This window comes from Heteronotia binoei, chromosome 11 (genome assembly GCF_032191835.1).
Source record: "Heteronotia binoei isolate CCM8104 ecotype False Entrance Well chromosome 11, APGP_CSIRO_Hbin_v1, whole genome shotgun sequence".
Taxonomy (NCBI): Eukaryota; Metazoa; Chordata; class Lepidosauria; order Squamata; family Gekkonidae; genus Heteronotia; species Heteronotia binoei.
In genome coordinates, this window is record NC_083233.1 from 17,390,872 (window position 1) to 17,413,212 (window position 22,341).

A 22,341-nucleotide genomic window follows, 5' to 3' on the forward strand; every position below is an offset into this window, starting at 1 on the left:
ATGTTTTGAGGTAGAAGCACCAAATTTTTAGTATAGCATCTAGTGCCTCTCCCCAAAATACCCCCCAAGTTTCAAAACAATTGGACCAGGGGGTCCATTTCTGTGAGCCCCAAAAGATGGTGCCCCTATCCATTATTTCCTATGGAAGAAAGGCATTTAAGAAGGTGTGCTGTCCCTTTAAATGTGATGGCCAGAACTCCCTTGGAGTTCAATTATGCTTGTCACACCCTTGTTCCTGGCTCCACCCCCAAAGTCTCCTGGCTCCGCCCCAAAAGTCCCCAGATATTTCTTGAATTGGACTTGGCAACCCTACATTTTAACCATAAAATGCAAGATGCACATCGATGTTTCTAAATATCTATATTTGTCCAATGGGATTGTCAGTGCTGTGGGGACAGTTCTACCTCCCCTTGACTATTGAAGGCAAGCTTAAATAGTTTGGGCTTAAATAGTTCAGCGGAACTGTGGCAGGTCCCACAGGGCCCTGATGTTTTCGGGGAGGGCATTCCACAGAGCAGGGGCTATTGTCAAAAATGCTCTGGCTCTAGTGGTAGACAATCGAACTTCTTCCAGTCCGGGGATCCAAAGGAGATTTTGGGACCCTGAACATAGTGCTCTCTGGGGCACATATGGAAAGAGGCCTTTAAAGGTTATGACCAGCACCTTGAAACGAATCTGGAAATAGCGCTCAGCATTGCATCATTATACACTACGTGCTATCTGGATATGTTAAGAGAGAGTAAGGGCCAGGGAGCACTTTGAGGGCTATTGGTATATGCACATTGATGGTTGCTTTTTGTGTTTGTCACTTTCAGAGAAATCTTCAAGAAGCTGCAGTAAGCACGATATAAGAATAGAAATCCCAGCATTAAAGATATTTACCAAAGGTTTCCAATATAAAGCTCCCCAGGAATAGAAGTCCTCTCCAGTCATGCAAGCTCTTGCATGAAAGCAGATTGCGGGGGGTGGGGGGCACGGCAACGCAAACCAGCATGGCAGACACCTCAGTCCTTCTCTCCCAACTTTCTCTGCCTTGCTCTGTTACAAGCAATGTTCCCTCTAAGCTGCAGAGTCTTGTAAGCAAAAATTCTACTTTGTGAGCTACTGGCATTAAAGTGTGAGCTCCTGCATCAATTAGTGTGCTCTGGGCTCATCCTTCCTGAGCTAAGACAAAAATCTGTGAGCTGGAGGCTAGAACTCTGTGAGCTAGCTCACACTAACTCAGCTTAGAGGGAACACTGGTTACAAGATATTAACTTACCCTCAGATCTTCGCCAGAATGGATGAAAAGTGAAGCTGGAAAGAAAAGTCAAATCAACCTAATTCCCATCTGGTGCAAGCATATTTTGCCCCAGGAACAGCTCAAGAAAGTGGAAGCTGCCCAGCCATGGCAAAAACCCCCTACATAGCAGACAAACACTCTAACCAGCATAAAGAGGACTCGCCTAATGAGAAAAGACTTGGACAAATCCTTCAATCAATCTCTAGATGACTTGGAAATTCATTGAATAATAAACATAGCTTTACTGTTAAAGAGGTTAAAAAAAGGAAATAGTGGAGAGGGAAATAGCTAGTTAGAAAAACTTCCGGTAGGAATAGTGAAGAGGCAAAACTTAGAAACAAGGGTGGGAGGGAAGGGGGTTATAATATTACAGGCAGTTTAATTAATTGAATAGTTAGTTAATCTGGTATGCTTAATTATCAGAATAGTATTGAAATAAGAATACAAGGAGTGGGGGGGGAGGAGAAAGTACATTTTGAGGAATCCCACTGTATTTAATTTGAATTTGGATATGGTTGATTCATAACACTGAACAGTTAATAGTTGCTGTTGTGAAATAGAAAAATTGAATTTTTAAAATTTCTTACTATAGAAGTGTTTAAGACCGCTGTGCAATACACCGTATCCCTGTTCCAAAAATTATTTTAAATAGAAATATCCCAGTCAAAATTTTACTTTATATCTTAGGGGTTCCCCCCCCCAGATAATATTTTATTAATGTCTTAATATAACTAGTATTACATATTTATTACAAGCTCATGAGAGGTATACCTGTTACACCAGCCTCTGTACAGTCAGCCTGATAATGTCTAAGGCTGAGTTTCATATGGAACAGCTTTTTACTTTAAAGAGCTTCACCGCTACAACTTTAAAGAACTTCACCGCTTCTCTAAGGCTTCCAGTGAGAAGTCCAATAGAATTCAAATTTTTCTGTTATAAAATAGGGAGGGCTTCCATTTGAACTGTCCTGTGCTCCCGAAGAGACAAATTGAATAAGATGGATGAGAACGACTGGGGGTTGGGAGACAAATGTTGCTGTCTGGACCTACATTTTAAATTCATAAGGCAACAGCAACAGCATGGGATCAAAAAGCTTATCTGATCACATTTGTAGAGTGCTTGCGCAGGAAAGCTTATCTATAGACATAAAACCAGCTTCATGTTGGGAAATCCCAGTTCCCTCATCGGTTGGGACTGGGTAGGAGTGCACTGCATCAATCTTTGGCCCATCAAACTATCAGTCAAGAGTACTTGTGTGCCAGTGGTTCAGCCGGTTCCTCTCTCCCACCCAAGTGGCTATTGCCAGCCAGCAAAGCTGATTCTTTCAGTGAAATGCAACCAACCTTAGTTCTGGTAGTTATTGGATCTCCCTGCTCTCCCATTGGCTGAGCAGCCTGTCACACTGATTCACAGAGCACAGAAAGAAACTCTAACCGAGAATGACTGAGGGAGGGAGAAGGCGGGAGACAAGCCAGAGAAAGGCTTCCTTTGATTGGCTGAGAACTCATTTGGAAAGGGGAAAAAATGGTTAGAGGGAGACTGTTGGTCTGAAAGGTCTCACTACAGGTCTCTGAGGCAGAACTCACTGGGGCCAGTCCTGACTATGGCTGCCAGTTCCAGGTGCTGTGGTGGAGTCTGAGGAGAGCAGAGGAGTCAGGGCTTCAAAGTGGGACCTGCCAGACCTGGGTTCTTGCTGTGGCAGCTGACTGGGTGATTTTGAACCAGTCACAGATTTTCAGCCTAACCTGCCTCATGGGGTTGTGGTGTAAGCTGCCTTGGTCCCCCCACCCACCCACACACACACACTGTAGAGAAAGACAGCCTATGTAGAGGCTGCAGGGAAGAGGAAGCCGGTGGAAAGTTGAAGTCAGAGGGGCAGATAAAGGGAAGGAGATAGGGTTGCCAACTCCTTAAGAAATGCCTGAATATTTAAGGGGTGGGGCCTGGAGAGGGTGGGGTTTGAGAAAGGGTGGGATTTCAGACAGGTATAATGTCATTTTCCACTGGAGAATCACTGTTGCCAATCTCCAGGTGATGGCTGGAGATCACTCTGAATTACAACTGCTCTCCAGTTGGCAGAGATCAGCACCCCTCAAGGTGGGGGGAAGTGAATGCCTTCAATTGGGTGGGTAGGAGTGAATACCAAGAGTTGGGGGTGTGGGGGAAGACAGCAAGGATGTGGGTGGGTGAATGTCATGGGGGGGTAGTGGCATGCCAAGGGTGCAGGGTAGTTAAGAAGAAGCGGTTTGGGTGGGTGGTATTAGGATGTGGAGTGGGAAGGCACCAAGGGTGGGGGGGAAGTGAAGTTGCAAAGAAAACAGAACCAGAACCAAAGAAAACAGAACCAGAGAGTTGCATGGGACCTCCAGCGTCATCTATCCAACCCCCTGCACAAGACAAAAAATTTACAACTACCTCCTCCCACACACCCACAGTGACCCTTGCTCCAAGCCCAGAAGATGGCAACCCCCCCAAAAAAAACCCTAAAACCCTCCAGGATCCCTTGGAAAACTGACCTGGGGAAAAATGCTGTCTGACCCCAGAGTGGTGAACAGCATTTCCCTGGGTGTATAAGAGGGGGCTGTAAGAACTAAGCACTGGTGCAACCCTTCTTGCCCTCCTTCTCATGATCTGCCTCAGTTCACAGAATCAGCAATTCTGTCAGATGGCCATCTAGCCCTGTTCTGTATGTGGACGGATGTATCTGTTATCATAGTGTTCCTGCCTGGCTCATTGGAGCCTGGAGGACTGAGCTTGGGGACTCAGGAACAATGGGCAGTAGAATCCAAATCCCTGCTGCCCTGCTCCAATCACGGGCCCCCGGCTGGTTTGAATGATCCAATGGCGTCCCAGCGTGGGAACCTTGAAGTGTATATAGTTTGTCCCTGTTGGCCCAGCTCAGCAGTCTTTGAGTCCAGTCCTTGCCAAGCTGTACTTAATGAAAGAGCTATGATCACTACCGCCTCGCTTCTTCCTTGCATTGAACCCACTATATTATATGCTCCCATTTAAAAACTTCCAAAAATGGAGAGCCCACCACTTCCAAAGGAAGCCTGTTCCACTGAGGAACCCCTCTAGCTCTCAGGAAGTTCTTGCTAATAACTCATGGAAGCTCGTACCTGCCACAAATTGTGTTAGTCTTTCAGGTGCTCCTTGCTTTAAAGAGGAATCTCTGATGATGTCTGTGCTCATCCTACTGAAGATGGTTGGCATGGTTTTATGTTGCTTTTAAAAAATTATCTTTTTGTCATTGTATCCTCCTCCCTCTCTGTCCAGCTTCTCGAGGCGAAACCACCATTGCTGCCACCGCTGTGCTCGAGGGAAAGGGAGAAAACCCTCTTTGTTTCCCACAGCTCACTTGAAAGACCAAGGATGAGCCCAGCCCAAGAGAAGACCTCCTGCAGCAAGGAGCCTCTTGCCAAGTGCTTTCAGGACAAGAACTTCAGGTGCCTTTCCACCTCCCTCTGCAAACAGGCGAGTGTCGTCTGCAAGGAACGCAGAAGCCGCCAGCCGCCGGTGGAAGATAAATGGCTGCTATGGAAGATGGCACAGGACAACAGCCTTCCTACGGTTCTTGAGGTGTTTGCCTGCGTGAAGCTGGAGGTAGGTAGAGGGAAATGGTTCTATCAGACTCTTTACAGATGTGAGAAGCCTCAAGCATTCCGAACGGGTCACTTTCTGCTGATCAGCTCACATTGATACCCAGTGACTGAAGTCTGCTGCATTGGTGTGTCTGAGCGGTCTGCCTCTTGTGAACTATGAACACCCACTTTAAAAGCTGTATTGACTTTTAACTGAAGTAGGAGTGCAAGACAAGTCTTTACGTTCCTGTTTTGTTTTGTTTTTTTTTTGGCTGAGGAGTCAATTTCCTTCCCATAGAAGCCACCCTGTCTTTTCCATGTATCTCATGGGTTTTGTGAGGTGAAGAGCCTTCCCTGGCTGGTCACTTGGATTCTCTTGCAGCTGCAGAAGTTGGTTATAATGTACTGAGAACCGAGACAGTTTGAAGGCAACATACTTTATTCAGAGCACATTACAAGAGAGGGAACACGCGGGCCGGGTCCCGCTTATAAACGTCGCCCGGAACTGCAGCACGGAGAAGAGATGGTGAAGAAAAAAAAATGCACAGGAAAGATGCAAAGAACCAAAAAGGCCTAGAAATAATGGCCAAAAGAGATGACTCTCTGGATCCAGCTACGATGCCTTATCTAGATATAGCAAACCAAACTGGGGGGAAAAATCAGTATTCCCCCACAAGCCCCAAAAGCTCTCTTGTTACCTATGGGGTACCACAAAAAAGGCAGAGCTTTGTTGAAGAAGTAGGAATATGCCATGGCGCTGGCACACCTGTGGGATGCAGATAAACACTCCTGTGAATGTGGGTCCAACTCCAACCTCTTGACCACGGTTGATAATTATGCAGTGTCGCATCTGGACATTGTCTGGTGCAACTTCCACTCAGGACAGCTGGATTGCCTTGACGATGCCAAGGAAAAGCTCCTGGCTGCCCACGATTACTTGTCATGGGGAGAACCACGAAAGACTGATCAGCTTAGAGCCAGCTGATAAGTTAAAGCAAGTTACTGACCAAAGTTTTGTCAGGAACTGCCCGATTTTTAGTTTGCCAGAGCTGCTGAGTCATCCTAATTAACAGCTGGGCTGGAGGAGGCGGCAAAGGAAGCCGGTGGGTCAACTCCTTTTTTCTCTCCCCCCCCCCCCTTTATCTTAGAAGCCGAAAAAAGGAGTTGAAGCAGGATAAGGGCTTAATCCTTGCAGCAGGATAAGGGCTTAATCCTTGAAGGAGGATAAGGGCTTAATCCTTGAAGCAGGATAAGGGCTTAATCCTTGAAGCAGGATAAGGGCTTCATCCTTGAAGGAGGATAAGGGCTTAATCCTTGAAGCAGGATAAGGGCTTAATCCTTGAAGGAGGATAAGGGCTTAATCCTTGAAGCAGGATAAGGGCTTAATCCTTGAAGCAGGATAAGGGCTTAATCCTTGAAGGAGGATAAGGGCTTCATCCTTGAAGCAGGATAAGGGCTTCATCCTTGAAGCAGGATAAGGGCTTAATCCTTGAAGCAGGATAAGGGCTTCATCCTTGAAGCAAGATAAAGGCTTAATCCTTGAAGGAGGATAAAGGCTTCATCCTTGAAGCAGGATAAGGGCTTCATCCTTGAAGCAGGATATGGGCTTCATCCTTGAAGGAGGATAAGGGCTTAATCCTTGAAGGAGGATAAGGGCTTCATCCTTGAAGGAGGATAAGGGCTTCATCCTTGAAGGAGGATAAGGGCTTCATCCTTGAAGGAGGATAAGGGCTTCATCCTTGAAGCAGGATAAGGGCTTCATCCTTGAAGCAGGATAAGGGCTTCATCCTTGAAGGAGGATAAGGGCTTCATCCTTGAAGCAGGATAAGGGCTTCATCCTTGAAGCAGGATATGGGCTTCATCCTTGAAGGAGGATAAGGGCTTAATCCTTGAAGGAGGATAAGGGCTTCATCCTTGAAGGAGGATAAGGGCTTCATCCTTGAAGCAGGATAAGGGCTTCATCCTTGAAGGAGGATAAGGGCTTCATCCTTGAAGCAGGATAAGGGCTTCATCCTTGAAGGAGGATAAAGGCTTCATCCTTGAAGCAGGATAAGGGCTTCATCCTTGAAGCAGGATATGGGCTTAATCCTTGAAGGAGGATAAGGGCTTCATCCTTGAAGGAGGATAAGGGCTTCATCCTTGAAGCAGGATAAGGGCTTCATCCTTGAAGGAGGATAAAGGCTTCATCCTTGAAGCAGGATAAGGGCTTCATCCTTGAAGCAGGATATGGGCTTCATCCTTGAAGGAGGATAAGGGCTTAATCCTTGAAGGAGGATAAGGGCTTCATCCTTGAAGGAGGATAAGGGCTTCATCCTTGAAGCAGGATAAGGGCTTCATCCTTGAAGCAGGATAAGGGCTTCATCCTTGAAGGAGGATAAGGGCTTCATCCTTGAAGGAGGATAAGGGCTTCATCCTTGAAGCAGGATAAGGGCTTCATCCTTGAAGCCGGATAAGGGCTTCATCCTTGAAGGAGGATAAGGGCTTAATCCTTGAAGGAGGATAAGGGCTTCATCCTTGAAGGAGGATAAGGGCTTAATCCTTGAAGCAGGATAAGGGCTTCATCCTTGAAGCAGGATATGGGCTTCATCCTTGAAGCAGGATAAGGGCTTAATCCTTGAAGCAGGATAAGGGCTTCATCCTTGAAGCAGGATAAGGGCTTCATCCTTGAAGCAGGATATGGGCTTCATCCTTGAAGGAGGATAAGGGCTTAATCCTTGAAGGAGGATAAGGGCTTCATCCTTGAAGGAGGATAAGGGCTTCATCCTTGAAGCAGGATAAGGGCTTCATCCTTGAAGCAGGATAAGGGCTTCATCCTTGAAGGAGGATAAGGGCTTAATCCTTGAAGGAGGATAAGGGCTTAATCCTTGAAGGAGGATAAGGGCTTCATCCTTGAAGGAGGATAAGGGCTTCATCCTTGAAGGAGGATAAGGGCTTCATCCTTGAAGGAGGATAAGGGCTTCATCCTTGAAGCAGGATAAGGGCTTCATCCTTGAAGGAGGATAAGGGCTTCATCCTTGAAGCAGGATAAGGGCTTCATCCTTGAAGGAGGATAAAGGCTTCATCCTTGAAGCAGGATAAGGGCTTCATCCTTGAAGCAGGATATGGGCTTCATCCTTGAAGGAGGATAAGGGCTTAATCCTTGAAGGAGGATAAGGGCTTCATCCTTGAAGGAGGATAAGGGCTTCATCCTTGAAGCAGGATAAGGGCTTCATCCTTGAAGGAGGATAAGGGCTTCATCCTTGAAGCAGGATAAGGGCTTCATCCTTGAAGGAGGATAAAGGCTTCATCCTTGAAGGAGGATAAAGGCTTCATCCTTGAAGCAGGATAAGGGCTTCATCCTTGAAGCAGGATATGGGCTTAATCCTTGAAGGAGGATAAGGGCTTCATCCTTGAAGGAGGATAAGGGCTTCATCCTTGAAGCAGGATAAGGGCTTCATCCTTGAAGGAGGATAAAGGCTTCATCCTTGAAGCAGGATAAGGGCTTCATCCTTGAAGCAGGATATGGGCTTCATCCTTGAAGGAGGATAAGGGCTTAATCCTTGAAGGAGGATAAGGGCTTCATCCTTGAAGGAGGATAAGGGCTTCATCCTTGAAGGAGGATAAGGGCTTCATCCTTGAAGCAGGATAAGGGCTTCATCCTTGAAGCAGGATAAGGGCTTCATCCTTGAAGGAGGATAAGGGCTTCATCCTTGAAGGAGGATAAGGGCTTCATCCTTGAAGCCGGATAAGGGCTTCATCCTTGAAGGAGGATAAGGGCTTCATCCTTGAAGGAGGATAAGGGCTTCATCCTTGAAGGAGGATAAGGGCTTCATCCTTGAAGCAGGATAAGGGCTTAATCCTTGAAGCAGGATAAGGGCTTCATCCTTGAAGCAGGATAAGGACTTCATCCTTGAAGCAGGATATGGGCTTCATCCTTGAAGGAGGATAAGGGCTTAATCCTTGAAGGAGGATAAGGGCTTCATCCTTGAAGGAGGATAAGGGCTTCATCCTTGAAGCAGGATAAGGGCTTCATCCTTGAAGCAGGATAAGGGCTTCATCCTTGAAGCAGGATAAGGGCTTCATCCTTGAAGGAGGATAAGGGCTTCATCCTTGAAGGAGGATAAGGGCTTCATCCTTGAAGGAGGATAAGGGCTTCATCCTTGAAGGAGGATAAGGGCTTCATCCTTGAAGCAGGATAAGGGCTTCATCCTTGAAGGAGGATAAGGGCTTCATCCTTGAAGCAGGATAAGGGCTTCATCCTTGAAGCAGGATAAGGGCTTCATCCTTGAAGGAGGATAAGGGCTTCATCCTTGAAGGAGGATAAGGGCTTCATCCTTGAAGGAGGATAAGGGCTTCATCCTTGAAGCAGGATAAGGGCTTCATCCTTGAAGCAGGATAAGGGCTTCATCCTTGAAGCAGGATAAGGGCTTCATCCTTGAAGGAGGATAAGGGCTTCATCCTTGAAGGAGGATAAGGGCTTCATCCTTGAAGGAGGATAAGGGCTTCATCCTTGAAGCAGGATAAGGGCTTAATCCTTGAAGCAGGATAAGGGCTTAATCCTTGAAGGAGGATAAGGGCTTCATCCTTGAAGGAGGATAAGGGCTTCATCCTTGAAGCAGGATAAGGGCTTCATCCTTGAAGGAGGATAAGGGCTTAATCCTTGAAGGAGGATAAGGGCTTAATCCTTGAAGCAGGATAAGGGCTTAATCCTTGAAGGAGGATAAGGGCTTAATCCTTGAAGCAGGATAAGGGCTTAATCCTTGAAGCAGGATAAGGGCTTCATCCTTGAAGCAGGATAAGGGCTTAATCCTTGAAGGAGGATAAGGGCTTAATCCTTGAAGCAGGATAAGGGCTTCATCCTTGAAGCAGGATAAGGGCTTCATCCTTGAAGGAGGATAAGGGCTTCATCCTTGAAGCAGGATAAGGGCTTCATCCTTGAAGCAGTATAAGGGCTTCATCCTTGAAGGAGGATAAGGGCTTCATCCTTGAAGGAGGATAAGGGCTTCATCCTTGAAGGAGGATAAGGGCTTCATCCTTGAAGCAGGATAAGGGCTTCATCCTTGAAGCAGGATAAGGGCTTCATCCTTGAAGGAGGATAAGGGCTTCATCCTTGAAGCAGGATAAGGGCTTCATCCTTGAAGGAGGATAAGGGCTTCATCCTTGAAGGAGGATAAGGGCTTCATCCTTGAAGGAGGATAAGGGCTTCATCCTTGAAGGAGGATAAGGGCTTCATCCTTGAAGGAGGATAAGGGCTTCATCCTTGAAGCAGGATAAGGGCTTCATCCTTGAAGGAGGATAAGGGCTTCATCCTTGAAGGAGGATAAGGGCTTCATCCTTGAAGGAGGATAAGGGCTTCATCCTTGAAGGAGGATAAGGGCTTCATCCTTGAAGGAGGATAAGGGCTTCATCCTTGAAGGAGGATAAGGGCTTCATCCTTGAAGGAGGATAAGGGCTTCATCCTTGAAGGAGGATAAGGGCTTCATCCTTGAAGCAGGATAAGGGCTTCATCCTTAAAGGAGGATAAGGGCTTAATCCTTGAAGGAGGATAAGGGCTTAATCCTTGAAGGAGGATAAGGGCTTCATCCTTGAAGCAGGATAAGGGCTTCATCCTTGAAGCAGGATAAGGGCTTAATCCTTGAAGCAGGATAAGGGCTTCATCCTTGAAGCAAGATAAAGGCTTAATCCTTGAAGGAGGATAAGGGCTTAATCCTTGAAGCAGGATATGGGCTTAATCCTTGAAGCAGGATATGGGCTTAATCCTTGAAGCCTTAGCAATAAAGCCTTCTCTCTCCCAGAACTACCTTTTATAGCCAGAGCGAGAGGCTAGAGAAGCTCTTCACCAGGCGAAAGGAAGCCTTGAGCTAGCAGTGAAGGTCATGCTCGATAACCCCCAGCTGCTCCTCCCAGAGGACAACAGCCCACTTCTTGAAACCCCTTGGAAGTTTCTCAGGAAAGCATTCACTCATTGGTGTCTATGGGATTTAATGCAGGGGCAGCTGAGCAGGCCTGGAGGGGGTTCAAAGGCAATGTTTCACTGGCCATCCAAACTCTGGTTCACTACAGAGGCTCCCTCCCTGGCGACCTGCAGACCAAGAGCACCTCTCCTTCGGGCCAATCCAGCTCTTCCCAAGAATCTTCCACAGGTTCTGCGGATGAAGACATGGAAGCAGAGGCGCTCAATGAAAGGATATTCCAGAACACGAAGAAGATTATTTGGATCTCACTCTGGAAGAGGTAGAAACTATCATTAACGAATACCTCTCTTCCCTACAGCACTTGCCAACTGAGCCCAAGTCATCAAGGCTGTTGGATGCCAGATGTTGGTTACATCGAACCCTTTTTTTGGGTTCCAGCCCACACAAAATGATTTGCATTCCAATCTCACTGAAATCCACTCCAGTCAGTACCAGCTTGAGCAGTCCCATTCATTTCAGAGAGATTTCAACACAGCTACTTTTGTCTGGGCTGGTTCCTTGGGTTGCGGACACACCCCTAAGCCACACTTTTGCCAAATGCCTTAGGTTCAATAAGTTGCATAAATGTTGGCATATGTAAAACTTTGTTTCATTATTTGATTGCCAATTAGAACAGCACTGGAGGGCAAAATCAGTTACAGGAGAAGAAATATTTACCGGAAAAAATATTTTATGGAGAGATTCACTATATAGATTGGTGTAAAATCAATCTATTAGAGCAAATAAAAGCCTTTACATCTGAGTAGAGCAAATAAAAGCCTTTACATCTGAAAAAAAGCATGCTGCAGGGGGGGGGGCAGGGCATTGCAGCAATTGATGGCGGATGCCTAGGGACTGAATTCCCTTAACCCCATGGCATTTCTCACATCCTCCCAATGTTCCCTCTAGGCTGCAGAGTGCCGTGAGCAAAAATTCTACTTTGTGAGCTACTGGCATTCAAGTTGTGAGCTCCTGCATAAATTATTGTGCTCTGGGGCCATTTTTCCTGAGTTAAGGCAAAAAGGTGTGAGCTGGAGGCTAAAAATCTGTGAGCTAGCTCAGGCTCACTCAGCTCAGAGGGATCACTGACCCTCACCTCTTCAAACCGCTACTCACCTCCTTCTAAATGATGGGCAAAATATCTAACACAAAGATTTAAAAAACCTTCCATGCCTCCATAGGTGTTAACAGACTTCTTCCCTAAAAACGACCAAAACAACTGAGTATCCCGGGAGGAAGAAATGGACCACAAAATGACGGATGGAGCTTCAGTGAACTCTAGTAAGGGGATTGCTGTTTCCCGAGATGAATTTTTCTGCACCATTCTGTAGCTTGAAGAAAACATAGCAAGCCAAGTTCAAACTGTGTTTCAACTGATTAATAAGTGTTTAGAGGCTGACAACAGTCTCCCAGACAGCCGGATCAGCTCTAGAAGCCTCCGTAACTATGCCGGAGGAAGTGAGACAGCTGCAGGCTTCAGAGCAATGGTCTAATTACAATGCTGGATGGAAAACTAAAAAAATACTTGGTACCGAGTAAGCTGGATTTAGGAAAGGCCACTCCTGCCTGGATTTTTACACCTATAGTAGTAGCGTCAGCAATAATTTAGTAGTGAAGTTTTCAGTGGTCAGTTCAAGCTAGCACTGTTAGATGGAGGTGTTTTTGGGAAAGTTTGTTGCATTTTTTTAAACGCAAAATTGGATGGTTTTATTGGATTGCTACGTATGGTTGTGGTTGTACTGTGACTGTTCTGGATCTGCTGCTTTTGCCTGGGTTTTTTCCATCTTTCAGTTCCTTAGATTGAGTAATACAGCTACTGGCTGCTGAAGCGCTTCTCTCCTTTCTTCTCTAGATCTGGATTTGTGGATTTGACCAACTTAAGAGACTCCTTCCTGCCAGTGGGCTTATGCTTTACAGTTTGCACAGCAGAGGACTCTGTCCATGTGACAGGCCTGACAAGGGGAGGGAGCTGCATAATGGCGGAGGCTGTGCCACATCGTAGGGCACATGAAATCAGATATGCCAAAGGAGAAATCAGTAGCCAGGCCAGGCAGCAGGACTATTGAGGAGACTGGGGGAATCCCCCAGCATTCCGTGAGGCCTTCATAGTGTTTCCTCAAGAGGAAACAGTAGAGGTTCATGGGTGGAATGTTTATGAGGCACAACAGCTCCTGGATGTGGATCCCGTTTGCACCCTCTGCAGCTTGTGGAACATGGGAGCACATGATTGATGTGAAAAGGGGGGGGGGGGGAAGGAATCGTTACATATTAATTTGGCAAGAAAATGTCAAAGAGGAAGACTGATGCTCAACTCTTCAGTGGAATCCTGAAGAATAAGCGTAATCATTTCAAGACAGAACGGTTGACAACATTTCCTCTTGAAACTGTGTTGCCAGATGGGAGTGGATGCAAGAACATGCACCTAAAAGAAATCTTTGAATATCATGAAACAGATGACACGGTAATTTGCAAAATTTGTCTCAAAGCAAAGGTTGATGGAGACTGGAGCACCGGAAGGAAATGGAATGAATGGAAAGTCAGTTATCTTAAGCATCATGTGACTCACAAATGCCACTTGGATGCAGTGACTAAACTTAAAAATAAGAACTGTGGATCTTTACTGAATTTCTTGCAAGAAACCCCTGAAGATTGGAACACCAGAATCGAATACGCTAACCAAGAGGGTCAAGTTCAGAAGAGGTCAAGATTTTAATTGACAGTGTGCTGCTTGCAGTCAAGATGAATGTATCTATCCATGCTGTCTGTGCAGGAAATTCATGACCACGTGGGCAAAATACATAAAAATTCCTGTTAGCTGGAGAAACAAAAACGATGCCTTCAGATCCATAGACTGCATAAATAGTGTGGTGAAAAGGGAAATTTTTAATGAAAGCCAGGAATTTCCAGCCTGGCGTTGGCCTTTTTTATTGCAATCGCACACTGTCTTGACATTTGCAGTGAGTTATCTACCACAACCCCAAGATCTCTCTGCCAGTCCACACCCCATCAACTTGTATTTGTAGCTGGGATTCTTGGCCCCAATGTGCATTACTTTGCACTTGGCCACATTGAACCTCATCTGCCACGTTGACGCCCACTCACCCAGCCTCAACAGATCCCTTTGGAGTTCCTCACAATCCTCTCTGGTTCCCACCACCCTTCCACCCTTCCACTCTTCCACTTGCAGCTGTTGGAATGGCCTTGGGTCAGCCATAGCTCTAGCTGAGAGAACCGGGTTTGATTCCCCACACCTCCACTTGCAGCTGCTGGAATGGCCTTGGGTCAGCCATAGATCTCGCAGGAGTAGTCCTTGAAAGGGCAGCTGCTGTGAGAGCTCTCTCAGCCCCACCTACCCCACAGGGCGTCTGTTGTGGGGGGGGGGGGAGGTAAAGGAGATTGTGACCGCTCTGAGATTCACAGTATAGGGTGGGATATGAATCCAATATCATCTTCTTTAAGCGACCAGCTGGCTTGGTTAGAGAAATGATCTGAAGCAAGAAATGCCTTCTGCATGCTGGCCAATGGGGTGATCGGGGCTTCAGTAGCCAAACAGTATGTGTGAAAGAGCCACATGTGGCTCCTGAGTCACAGTTTGGCCATCGCTGCCCTAGCCCAAACACTTTGCCATGCTGGTGCTGGACATCTGTCAAGTGACCTGTCAGCAGTACCAATTCTTCTACTACGAAGAAGAATTGCAGATTTATACCCCGCCCTTCTCTCTGAGTCAGAGACTCAGAGTGGCTTACAATCTCCTGTATCTTCCTCCCCCACAACAGACACCCTGTGAGGTGGGGGGTGGGGCTGAAAGGGCTCTCACAGCAGCTGCCCTTTCAAGGACTACTCCTGCGAGAGCTATGGCTGACCCAAGGCCACTCCAGCAGCTGCAAGTGGAGGAGTGGGGAATCAAACCCGGTTCTCCCAGATAAGAGAGCTCTGGCTGACCCAAGGCCATTCCAGCAGCTGCAAGTGGAGGAGTGGGGAATCAAACCCGGTTCTCCCAGATAAGAGAGCTCTGGCTGACCCAAGGCCATTCCATCAGCTGCAAGTGGAGGAGTGGGGAATCAAACCCGGTTCTCCCAGATAAGAGAGCTCTGCCTGACCCAAGGCCATTCCATCAGCTGCAAGTGGAGGAGTGGGGAATCAAACCCAGTTCTCTCAGATAAGAGAGCTCTGGCTGACCCAAGGCCATTCCAGCAGGTGCAAGTGGAGGAGTGGGGAATCAAACCTGGTTCTCCCAGATAAGAGTCCACGCACTTAACCACTACACCAAACTGGCTCTAAAATAGCTGCCTGGTTGGGGACTCATTCTCTTGCCAGGTGTACCTCTCTACAGGTGTTTGGACAGGCCTGGCTAATGATCAAATCAATGACCCGCAAAGTCTAAGAGCTTCACGGATGACGGTGCATTCATTTTTCCATGCTTGCAATTAAAAATGCATCTTTCTGCTCCACAGCAGCTGTTGCGGGGAAGCCTTCCCTGGCTGGCGGGAAGGACTTTTTTCATTCGGTGCTATTTCCACCGGCAAAACCACACTGGAAACATTTAATTGATCAAAGCATCCTCATTAGAGCTGCAGGATAAAAAAATTGCTCAGGCTTCCCAGGTAACAGTGGATGCTCTTGGCAGATTCAGGAGAAGAGACGAGGCTGGCCCAGCTGTTGGATAAGTGCACAGTTCCAGTGGCAGACAGAGGTTGATGGATGGCTTTAAAATGCTGCCAGGTTTATCAGCACTCCAAATAGAAAGCTTTCCCAACTCCATTTCCCTGGGAGCCTTGTCACTCAGGCAAGGGTTTTATGCGCAGCTGCAATTCTCCGCCTGGTGAAGAGATGTGATGCGCTCCTTGGTGATAGTTTTTTGGGGGGAGATCCACGTTGTAAGTGCAACTGTCGCTTGTGCGTCTCAGCGGGTCAGAAGACTCCGCTGCCCACAATATCTTTGGAGGGCTCCAAATTTACCGAAAAATCTGAAAAAAATGCTCAACAGGAAGGTAAAATGTTCTTTCAACATGCATCTGCCAGACTGTGGTTTTGCGCCTGCGTCTCTCTATGTTAGTGGTTTTTAACTTTGATGAATTGTTAACGTTGATGTGAAAACGTGTGTGTGGAGGGGTGAGAGGTTTGCATCTACATTTATGCTACATCAGAGGTGGCTAAACTTGCGTAATGTAAGAGCCGCGTAGAATAAACGTCAGTTGTTTGAGAGCCACGAGACATTAACATGAGATGTTAGAGAGCCGCGAAACATGAACATGAGATGTTTGAGAGCTGTAAGACATGAATGTCAGAGATGTTTGAGAGCAGGAAGGAAGGAAGGCAAATGGAGGGAGGGAGAGGTGGAAAGAAAGCAACTTTAAAAACATTCTCCAAGCTGCCATCTGGCTTGGCTTGGAGAGGTGATTTAAAGAGAGAAATGCCTTGTCTAAGTTGAGAGCCAGTTTGGTGTAGTGGTTAAGTGTGCGGACTCTTATCTGGGAGAACCGGGTTTGATTCCCCACTCCTCCACTTTCACCTGCTGAAATGGCCTTGGGTCAGCCATAGCTCTGGCAGAAGTTGTCCTTGAAAGGGCAGCTGCTGTGAGAGTCCTCTCCAGCCCCACCCACCTCACAGGGTGTTTGTTGTGGGGAAGGAAGGGAAAGAAGATTGTGAGCCTCTCTGAGACTCTTCGGAGTGGAGGGCGGGATATAAATCCAATATCTTCTTCTTCTAAGTTGGCAGATGGGGTGGGGGGGGGCTTCAAGAGCCACACAGTATGTGTGAAAGAGCCACACGTGGCTCCTGAGCCACAGTTTGCCACCCCTGGGCTACACGGTAGGAATTCTGATAGGCTATTGCAATGTGCCAAATGAGAAGTATTTACTTTACCTTTTATCAAAGTCATTCTTTTACCATGTTGGGGGGGGGCACAGGGTGAGGGGTTGATCGAATCAAATCTGGGCCAAGCTGGGATGCCAAACGCCTTACCTTCCCTCTTCCCCAGTAGAAATGCAGAGATCGGCTTCGAAGGGACGGCTGGAGTCAGTCTCTTCGCATTCTGCAAGAGGTTTGATTCATGAGACGAGATCTCAGCCTCTGGAAGAAGAAAAAAAATAGGCTGCACTTTTTGACGTGGCCATTCCACCCGTTTTTGGGAACGATCAAAGCGGAGGTGGTTCTCCTCCAGAGCATAATTCCTGCCCTGGTTCATCCAGTAAGAAAGCAGCAGCTCCGACTGGAAATGGCTTCTTCGTCATTGGGCGTCTTGGATGGAAACGGCACAGAGTATTACGAAGACCCTTCTTTTTCCCTGTTCAACATTCCTGTCTTGGTGCCGGTGACGGTAATCTGCATCCTTTTGTTTTTCTTGGGCGTCGCCGGGAATGTGACCATTATACTGATTTTCACGCGGTACAAGGAGATGAGGACGACGGTCAACATGTATCTGTCCAGCATGGCCTTGTCGGACAGTTTGATCTTTGTCGGCTTGCCCTCCGACCTGTACAGGGTTTGGAAATACAGGCCGTACATCTTCGGCAACTTCCTCTGCAAGTTTAACATCTACCTCAGCGAGACCTGCACCTACTGCACAATCCTGCACATCACCACGTTGAGCGTCGAGAGGTACTTTGCCATCTGCTTCCCTCTGAAAGCCAAAGCCACCGTCACCAAAAGGCGGGTCAAGGGCCTCATCTTCCTCATCTGGTTGTGTTCCTCTGTGACCGCCATTCCAATCTGGTTCCTCTTCGGCGTGGAGCACCGCAACGGAAGCCTGCCGGAGGAAACGAATGAGTGCACATGCATCGAGCAAGCAGCCCGCTCGGGGCTTCTCGAAACCATGACCTGGCTTTCCACTCTTTATTTTTTCCTCCCCGTGTTTTGCATGGTGCTCCTCTATGGGCTGATATGCAGAAAGCTTTGGAGAACAGCTCATAGCCTGGAAGGGCACCAGGTCGCCACCAGAGAGAAGTACCACCAACAAACCATCAAAATGTTAGGTAAGTTGGCAGCTTGCTTGGGGCCAGAGGCCTATTAGACCAGGGGTGTCGAACTCATTTGTTATGAGGGCCGGATCGGACATAAAAGAGACCTCGTTGGGCCGGGCCTTGTCTGGTTGGGCTGAACCATGCCGGTCAAGCCATGCTTGTACCTATTTAAGATTAGATAGCAGAGATACAAATTTTTATAAAGAACACAGGCAAACACAAATATATATTTAAAAAAACTTACAACATGCTTAAAATGTCAGCACTCATTGGTCTTAAAGGTGCTTTCTTTGTATTTCTCCCAGGGAACTGGGGAAAGGAAGCTCTGACTTTTTCTTTCCTTCCCCAGGGGACCAGGAGGGGGAAGAGCCTCAGCCAATAGAAGGAAGAGAGGCTTGGCTCAGTAGCTCTGCTGTGCAATTGAGAGAGCCTGGCAAAGCAAACTATTCCTCCCCCCTTCCTCCCCAAGGGAGGAGCCTCAGCCAATGGAGAAAATAGAGGTTTTGCCCTGTAGCTCCTCTACAACTGAGCAAGCCTTGCAAAGCAAGCTGTTATGCAGAAGGAAGCAAGATATAGGGAGAAGGAAGCAGATGACAGCTAGTCGCTTGGGAGCCTGATAGGAGCCCTCCAGGGGCCTGATTTGGCCCCCGAACTGCATGTTTGATACTCCTGTGTTAGACCTTTATTTATTTATTTGATTTGTATCCCGCCCTCCCCGCCGAAGTAGGCTCAGGGCGGCTTGTGAATCAGCATGGAAGGGAAACCAGGGCTTTTTTTGTTGCAGGAGCTCCTTTGCAAATTAGGCCACACACCCCTGATGTAGCCAGTTCTCCAAGGGTTTACAGGGCTCTTAGTACAGGACCTCCTGTAAGCTCCAGGAGGATTGGCTACATCAGGGGGTGTGTGGCCTAGTATGCAAAGGAGTTCCTGCCCCAAAATATATAAAGTGGCAGTGAGAAGAGCTAGAGTCTTTCTTTTGGAAGGACTAGATACTTTTTTTGTGGCGGGAAACGCATGAAAACAGGATTGAAACGGAAGGGGCTGTGGCTTAGCAGCAGTGCATATTTGGCATGCAGAAGTTCCTAGATGCAGTCAGTCCCCTGCATCTCCAGCTGAAAGGACCAGGTAATGTGAAAGATCTCCACCTAAGAACCCTGGGGAGCCACAGCCAGTCTGAGTAAATAATACTGACCCTGATGGACCAGGAGTCTGCTTCAGTATAAGCAGGAGTCATTTTGTAGAAAAATAGGTGGTGGAGCTCATCCAGGGATTGTTAAGCAGCTGCACCTACTATGCGATGGACAAGGTAGGTGGGGAGGAGAGGGGGGCATCAGAAAGGTTCAGGAGCTGTGCTCTGAGCTCCTGCTGAATTCAAGGCCTGAGTATAAGGCAGCTTCGTGTGTCCAAAACCAAGTCAGGTTAAAACCCCGCTCAGACTGCATGGCCTCGCTCTAGTGGGGCAAGGCATGTTTCATTTCTCCAAAGAGGTTAAACAGCAGAAGAAATTTTGTTGCTCTGTAAAACTCATTTGTGTCTGCCACACACCCGTGACATCACCGGAAGGTGGACTAAATGATATCAGCTCAGTGTCAACCTTAAGAGGCTTCTTGAATTATAATTGTCATAGTAAAATCTTACTCCCATCATACTTTCTAAATGACTTTCTCCTTTGTGGCCAAAGTGGCAGGATGAAGAGTTCAATCTGTCTGCTTTATATGTTTTGGTCATTTCCCCATTTTTTTGGGCGGTGGGGAGAGGAAATATTAGAAAGTTTGTTACTTCTTAGAGTTCAGCAAAATTCTTTCAAGGGGTTTGAACAATGGACACCAGAAGCAATTTTTTGTGTGGGGGTGGGGTTAAGATAGAAAGAGCACAATAAAATTTAGAGGTTTCTGTGAGCTCCTGCCCAAAATGAGGCCTGTAGAACATAACTGAGAGCCCCGTGGCACAGAGTGGTAAAGCTGCAGTACTGCAGTCGGAGCCCTCTGCTCACGACCTGAATTCGATCCCAGCAGAAGCTGGTTCAGGTAGCTGGCTCCAGGTTGACACAACCTCCCATCCTTCCGAGGTCAGTCAAATGAGTCCCCAGCTTGCTGGGGGGAAAGTGTAGATGACTGGGGAAGGCAAGAGCAAACCACCCTGTAAAAAGTCTGCCGTGAAAACGTTGAAAACAACTGCTGCTTGCACAGGGGACTACCTTTACCTTTATAGAACATAATTGAGTAACACAGTCTCCTGTCTTCCTCTCCTTCAGTGGTGGTCGTGGTGGCCTTTGTGCTGTGCTGGCTGCCGTTACACGTCGGCCGGATCCTGTTTGCCCAAGGCAGCCTGGTCCTCTACGAGCTGACTCAGTACTTCAACCTCATCTCCATGCTGCTCTTTTACCTGGGTGCCTCAGTCAATCCCATCCTGTATAACGTCATGTCGGAACGATACCGGAAAGCCGTGTGCAGGTTTCTGAGATACAGCCGGACCTGGCAATCCCAACACTTCCACAGGAGTGACAAGTTTTCCAGGGATGGTGTGGAATCGAGTTCGTTCACCGCAAAGCATTTTTAAGGGTGATAGGAACGAGACTGCTGCCTCAGTTTCCCACAGTTTTTCCACTCGCTTCCTTCTTGCCTGATCCTAGAGAGGGGAGATGTCTTCCTTCATTCAGGAAATGAGTGGTATTGGAGGAACATGCAGAGTGGACTCAGTGGAGGAACATGCAGAGTGGACTCAGTGGCCTTAGATAGGCTTACCAACCTCCAGGTAATGACTGGAGATCTCCCACTAGTATAACTGATCTTTTAGTGATAGAGACCTGGAGAAAATGGCTGCTTTGGAAGGTGGACTTCATGGCACTATACCCCATTGAAGCCCCTCCTCTCCCCGAATCCTGCCTTTCTCATGCTCCATCCCCCCCAAATCTCCAGATGTTTCCCAGATAGGGTTGCCAAGTCCAATTCAAGAAATATCTGGGGACTTTGGGGGTGGAGCCAGGAGACTTTGGGGGTGGAGCCAGGAGACATTAGGGGTGGAGCCAAGATCAAGGCTGTGACAAGCATAATAGAACTCCAAAGGGAGTTCTGGCCATCACATTTAAAGGGACGTCACACCTTTTCAATGCCTTCCTTCCATAGGAAATAATGGAGGATAGGGGCACCTTCTTTTGGGGGTCATAGAATTGGACCCCCTGGTCCAATCTTTTTGAAACTTGGGAGGTATTTTGGGGAGAGGAACTAGATGCTATACTGAAAATTTGGTGCCTCTACCCCAAAAAACAGCCCCCCCCCAGAGCCCCAGATACCCGCGGATCAATTCTCCATGATTTTCTATGGGAATAAATCTCCATAGGGAATAATAGAGTACCCAGCAGACATTTCCCTCCCCTCCCCCCGCTTTCTGACGACCCTGAAGCGGGGGGAGGGTCTCCAAACCGGGGGATCCCCTGCCCCCACCTGGGGATTGGCAACCCTATTCCCAGAGCTGGCAACCCAAATAATTTACTTGCTGTTTGGGACAAGTTATTCAGGAAGTGGATTCACAAGGGAGATGCATTCCCCTCCCAGAAGAAAAAGCATCCTTCGGTTAGGAGACTAATGGGCTGCTGCTTTTCCCATACACCATCCCCACCCCCCAACTCACTGTCCTGTATGTGGCTAATAAGACTTATTCTCATAACTGGAATTTCCTTTATTTGCTTTCAGTGACAGGCTCTGCAGCTTGACTTTATTGACTGCTGGAAAGCTACAAGCAGCTACAAGCATAGACAGCTTCAAGAGGGGATTGGATAAACATATGGAGCAGAGATCCATCAGTGGCTATTAGCCACAAGGTATAGATGGAACTCTTTGCCTGGGGCAGTGATGCTCTGTCTTCTTGGTGCTAGGGGGGCTCAGTGGGAGGGCTTCTAGCCCCACTGGTGGACCTCCTGATGGCACCTGGGTTTTTTGGCCGCTGTTTGACAGAGTGTTGGACTGATGGGCTATTGGCCTGAACCGACATGGCTTCTCTTAGGTTCTTATGTTCTTTTAAAACAGTTCTTTTCTGCCTTCAAGTCGAAAAAACAGTACCCCTGCAGATTAGCTCCAGTGTTTGCAGCAAAGAGCCCCGTGGTGCAGAGTGGTAAAGCTGCAATATTGCAGTCGGAACCCTCTGCTCACGACCTGAGTTCGATTCCAGCGGAAGCTGGTTCAGGTAGCTGGTTCGAGGTTAACTCAGCCTTCCGTCCTTCCGAGGTCGGTAAAATGAGTACCCAGCTTGCTGGGGTAAAAGTGCAATGACCGGGGAAGGCAATGGCAAACCACCCCATGAAAATGTCTGCCGTGAAAACGTTGTGAAAGCAGCATCACCCCAGAGTTGGAAATGACTGGTGCTTGCACAGGGGACCTTTCCTTTCCTTTCCTTTCCTTGCAGCAAATAGCTGGTTTGAAAGCCTTCTCCCCTTCTTGACCACTGACTTCTTGCCACTAGAATTAGTGTAATTTCCCCAGTAATGTAAAGCAGGAGGGAGAGGGGCAACTTAAAGTAACAAAATTTGTTACTGTGTCAGCTTTTGTGAGTCAGAATTTGCTCCATCGGACAGGTGACATGGGCTA

The 22,341-nt window shown here is 47.5% G+C and overlaps 1 protein-coding gene and 1 pseudogene across 1 annotated transcript; both read left to right on the forward strand.

Annotated features, from left to right (window-relative positions):
* Positions 1-4,654: 4,654 nt before the first annotated feature.
* On the forward strand, positions 4,655-12,862 carry LOC132578957 (NEDD8 ultimate buster 1-like; annotated as a pseudogene).
* Positions 12,863-17,013: 4,151 nt separating this feature from the next.
* Positions 17,014-20,327, forward strand: LOC132579294 (growth hormone secretagogue receptor type 1-like). The gene is made up of 2 exons (XM_060249569.1): positions 17,014-17,770; positions 20,013-20,327. The coding sequence occupies exons 1-2, from the start codon at positions 17,014-17,016 to the stop codon at positions 20,315-20,317; spliced, it is 1,062 nt and encodes a 353-aa protein (XP_060105552.1). The 3' UTR covers positions 20,318-20,327.
* Positions 20,328-22,341: the final 2,014 nt, after the last annotated feature.

Coding starts and splice junctions, on each gene's coding strand:
- LOC132579294 (XM_060249569.1), top strand. CDS start 17,014: ATGGCTTCTTCGTCATTGGGCGTCTTGGATGGAAACGGCACAGAGTAT. Junction 17,771..20,012: donor ACAAACCATCAAAATGTTAG/GTAAGTTGGCAG, acceptor CCTCTCCTTCAG/TGGTGGTCGTGGTGGCCTTT.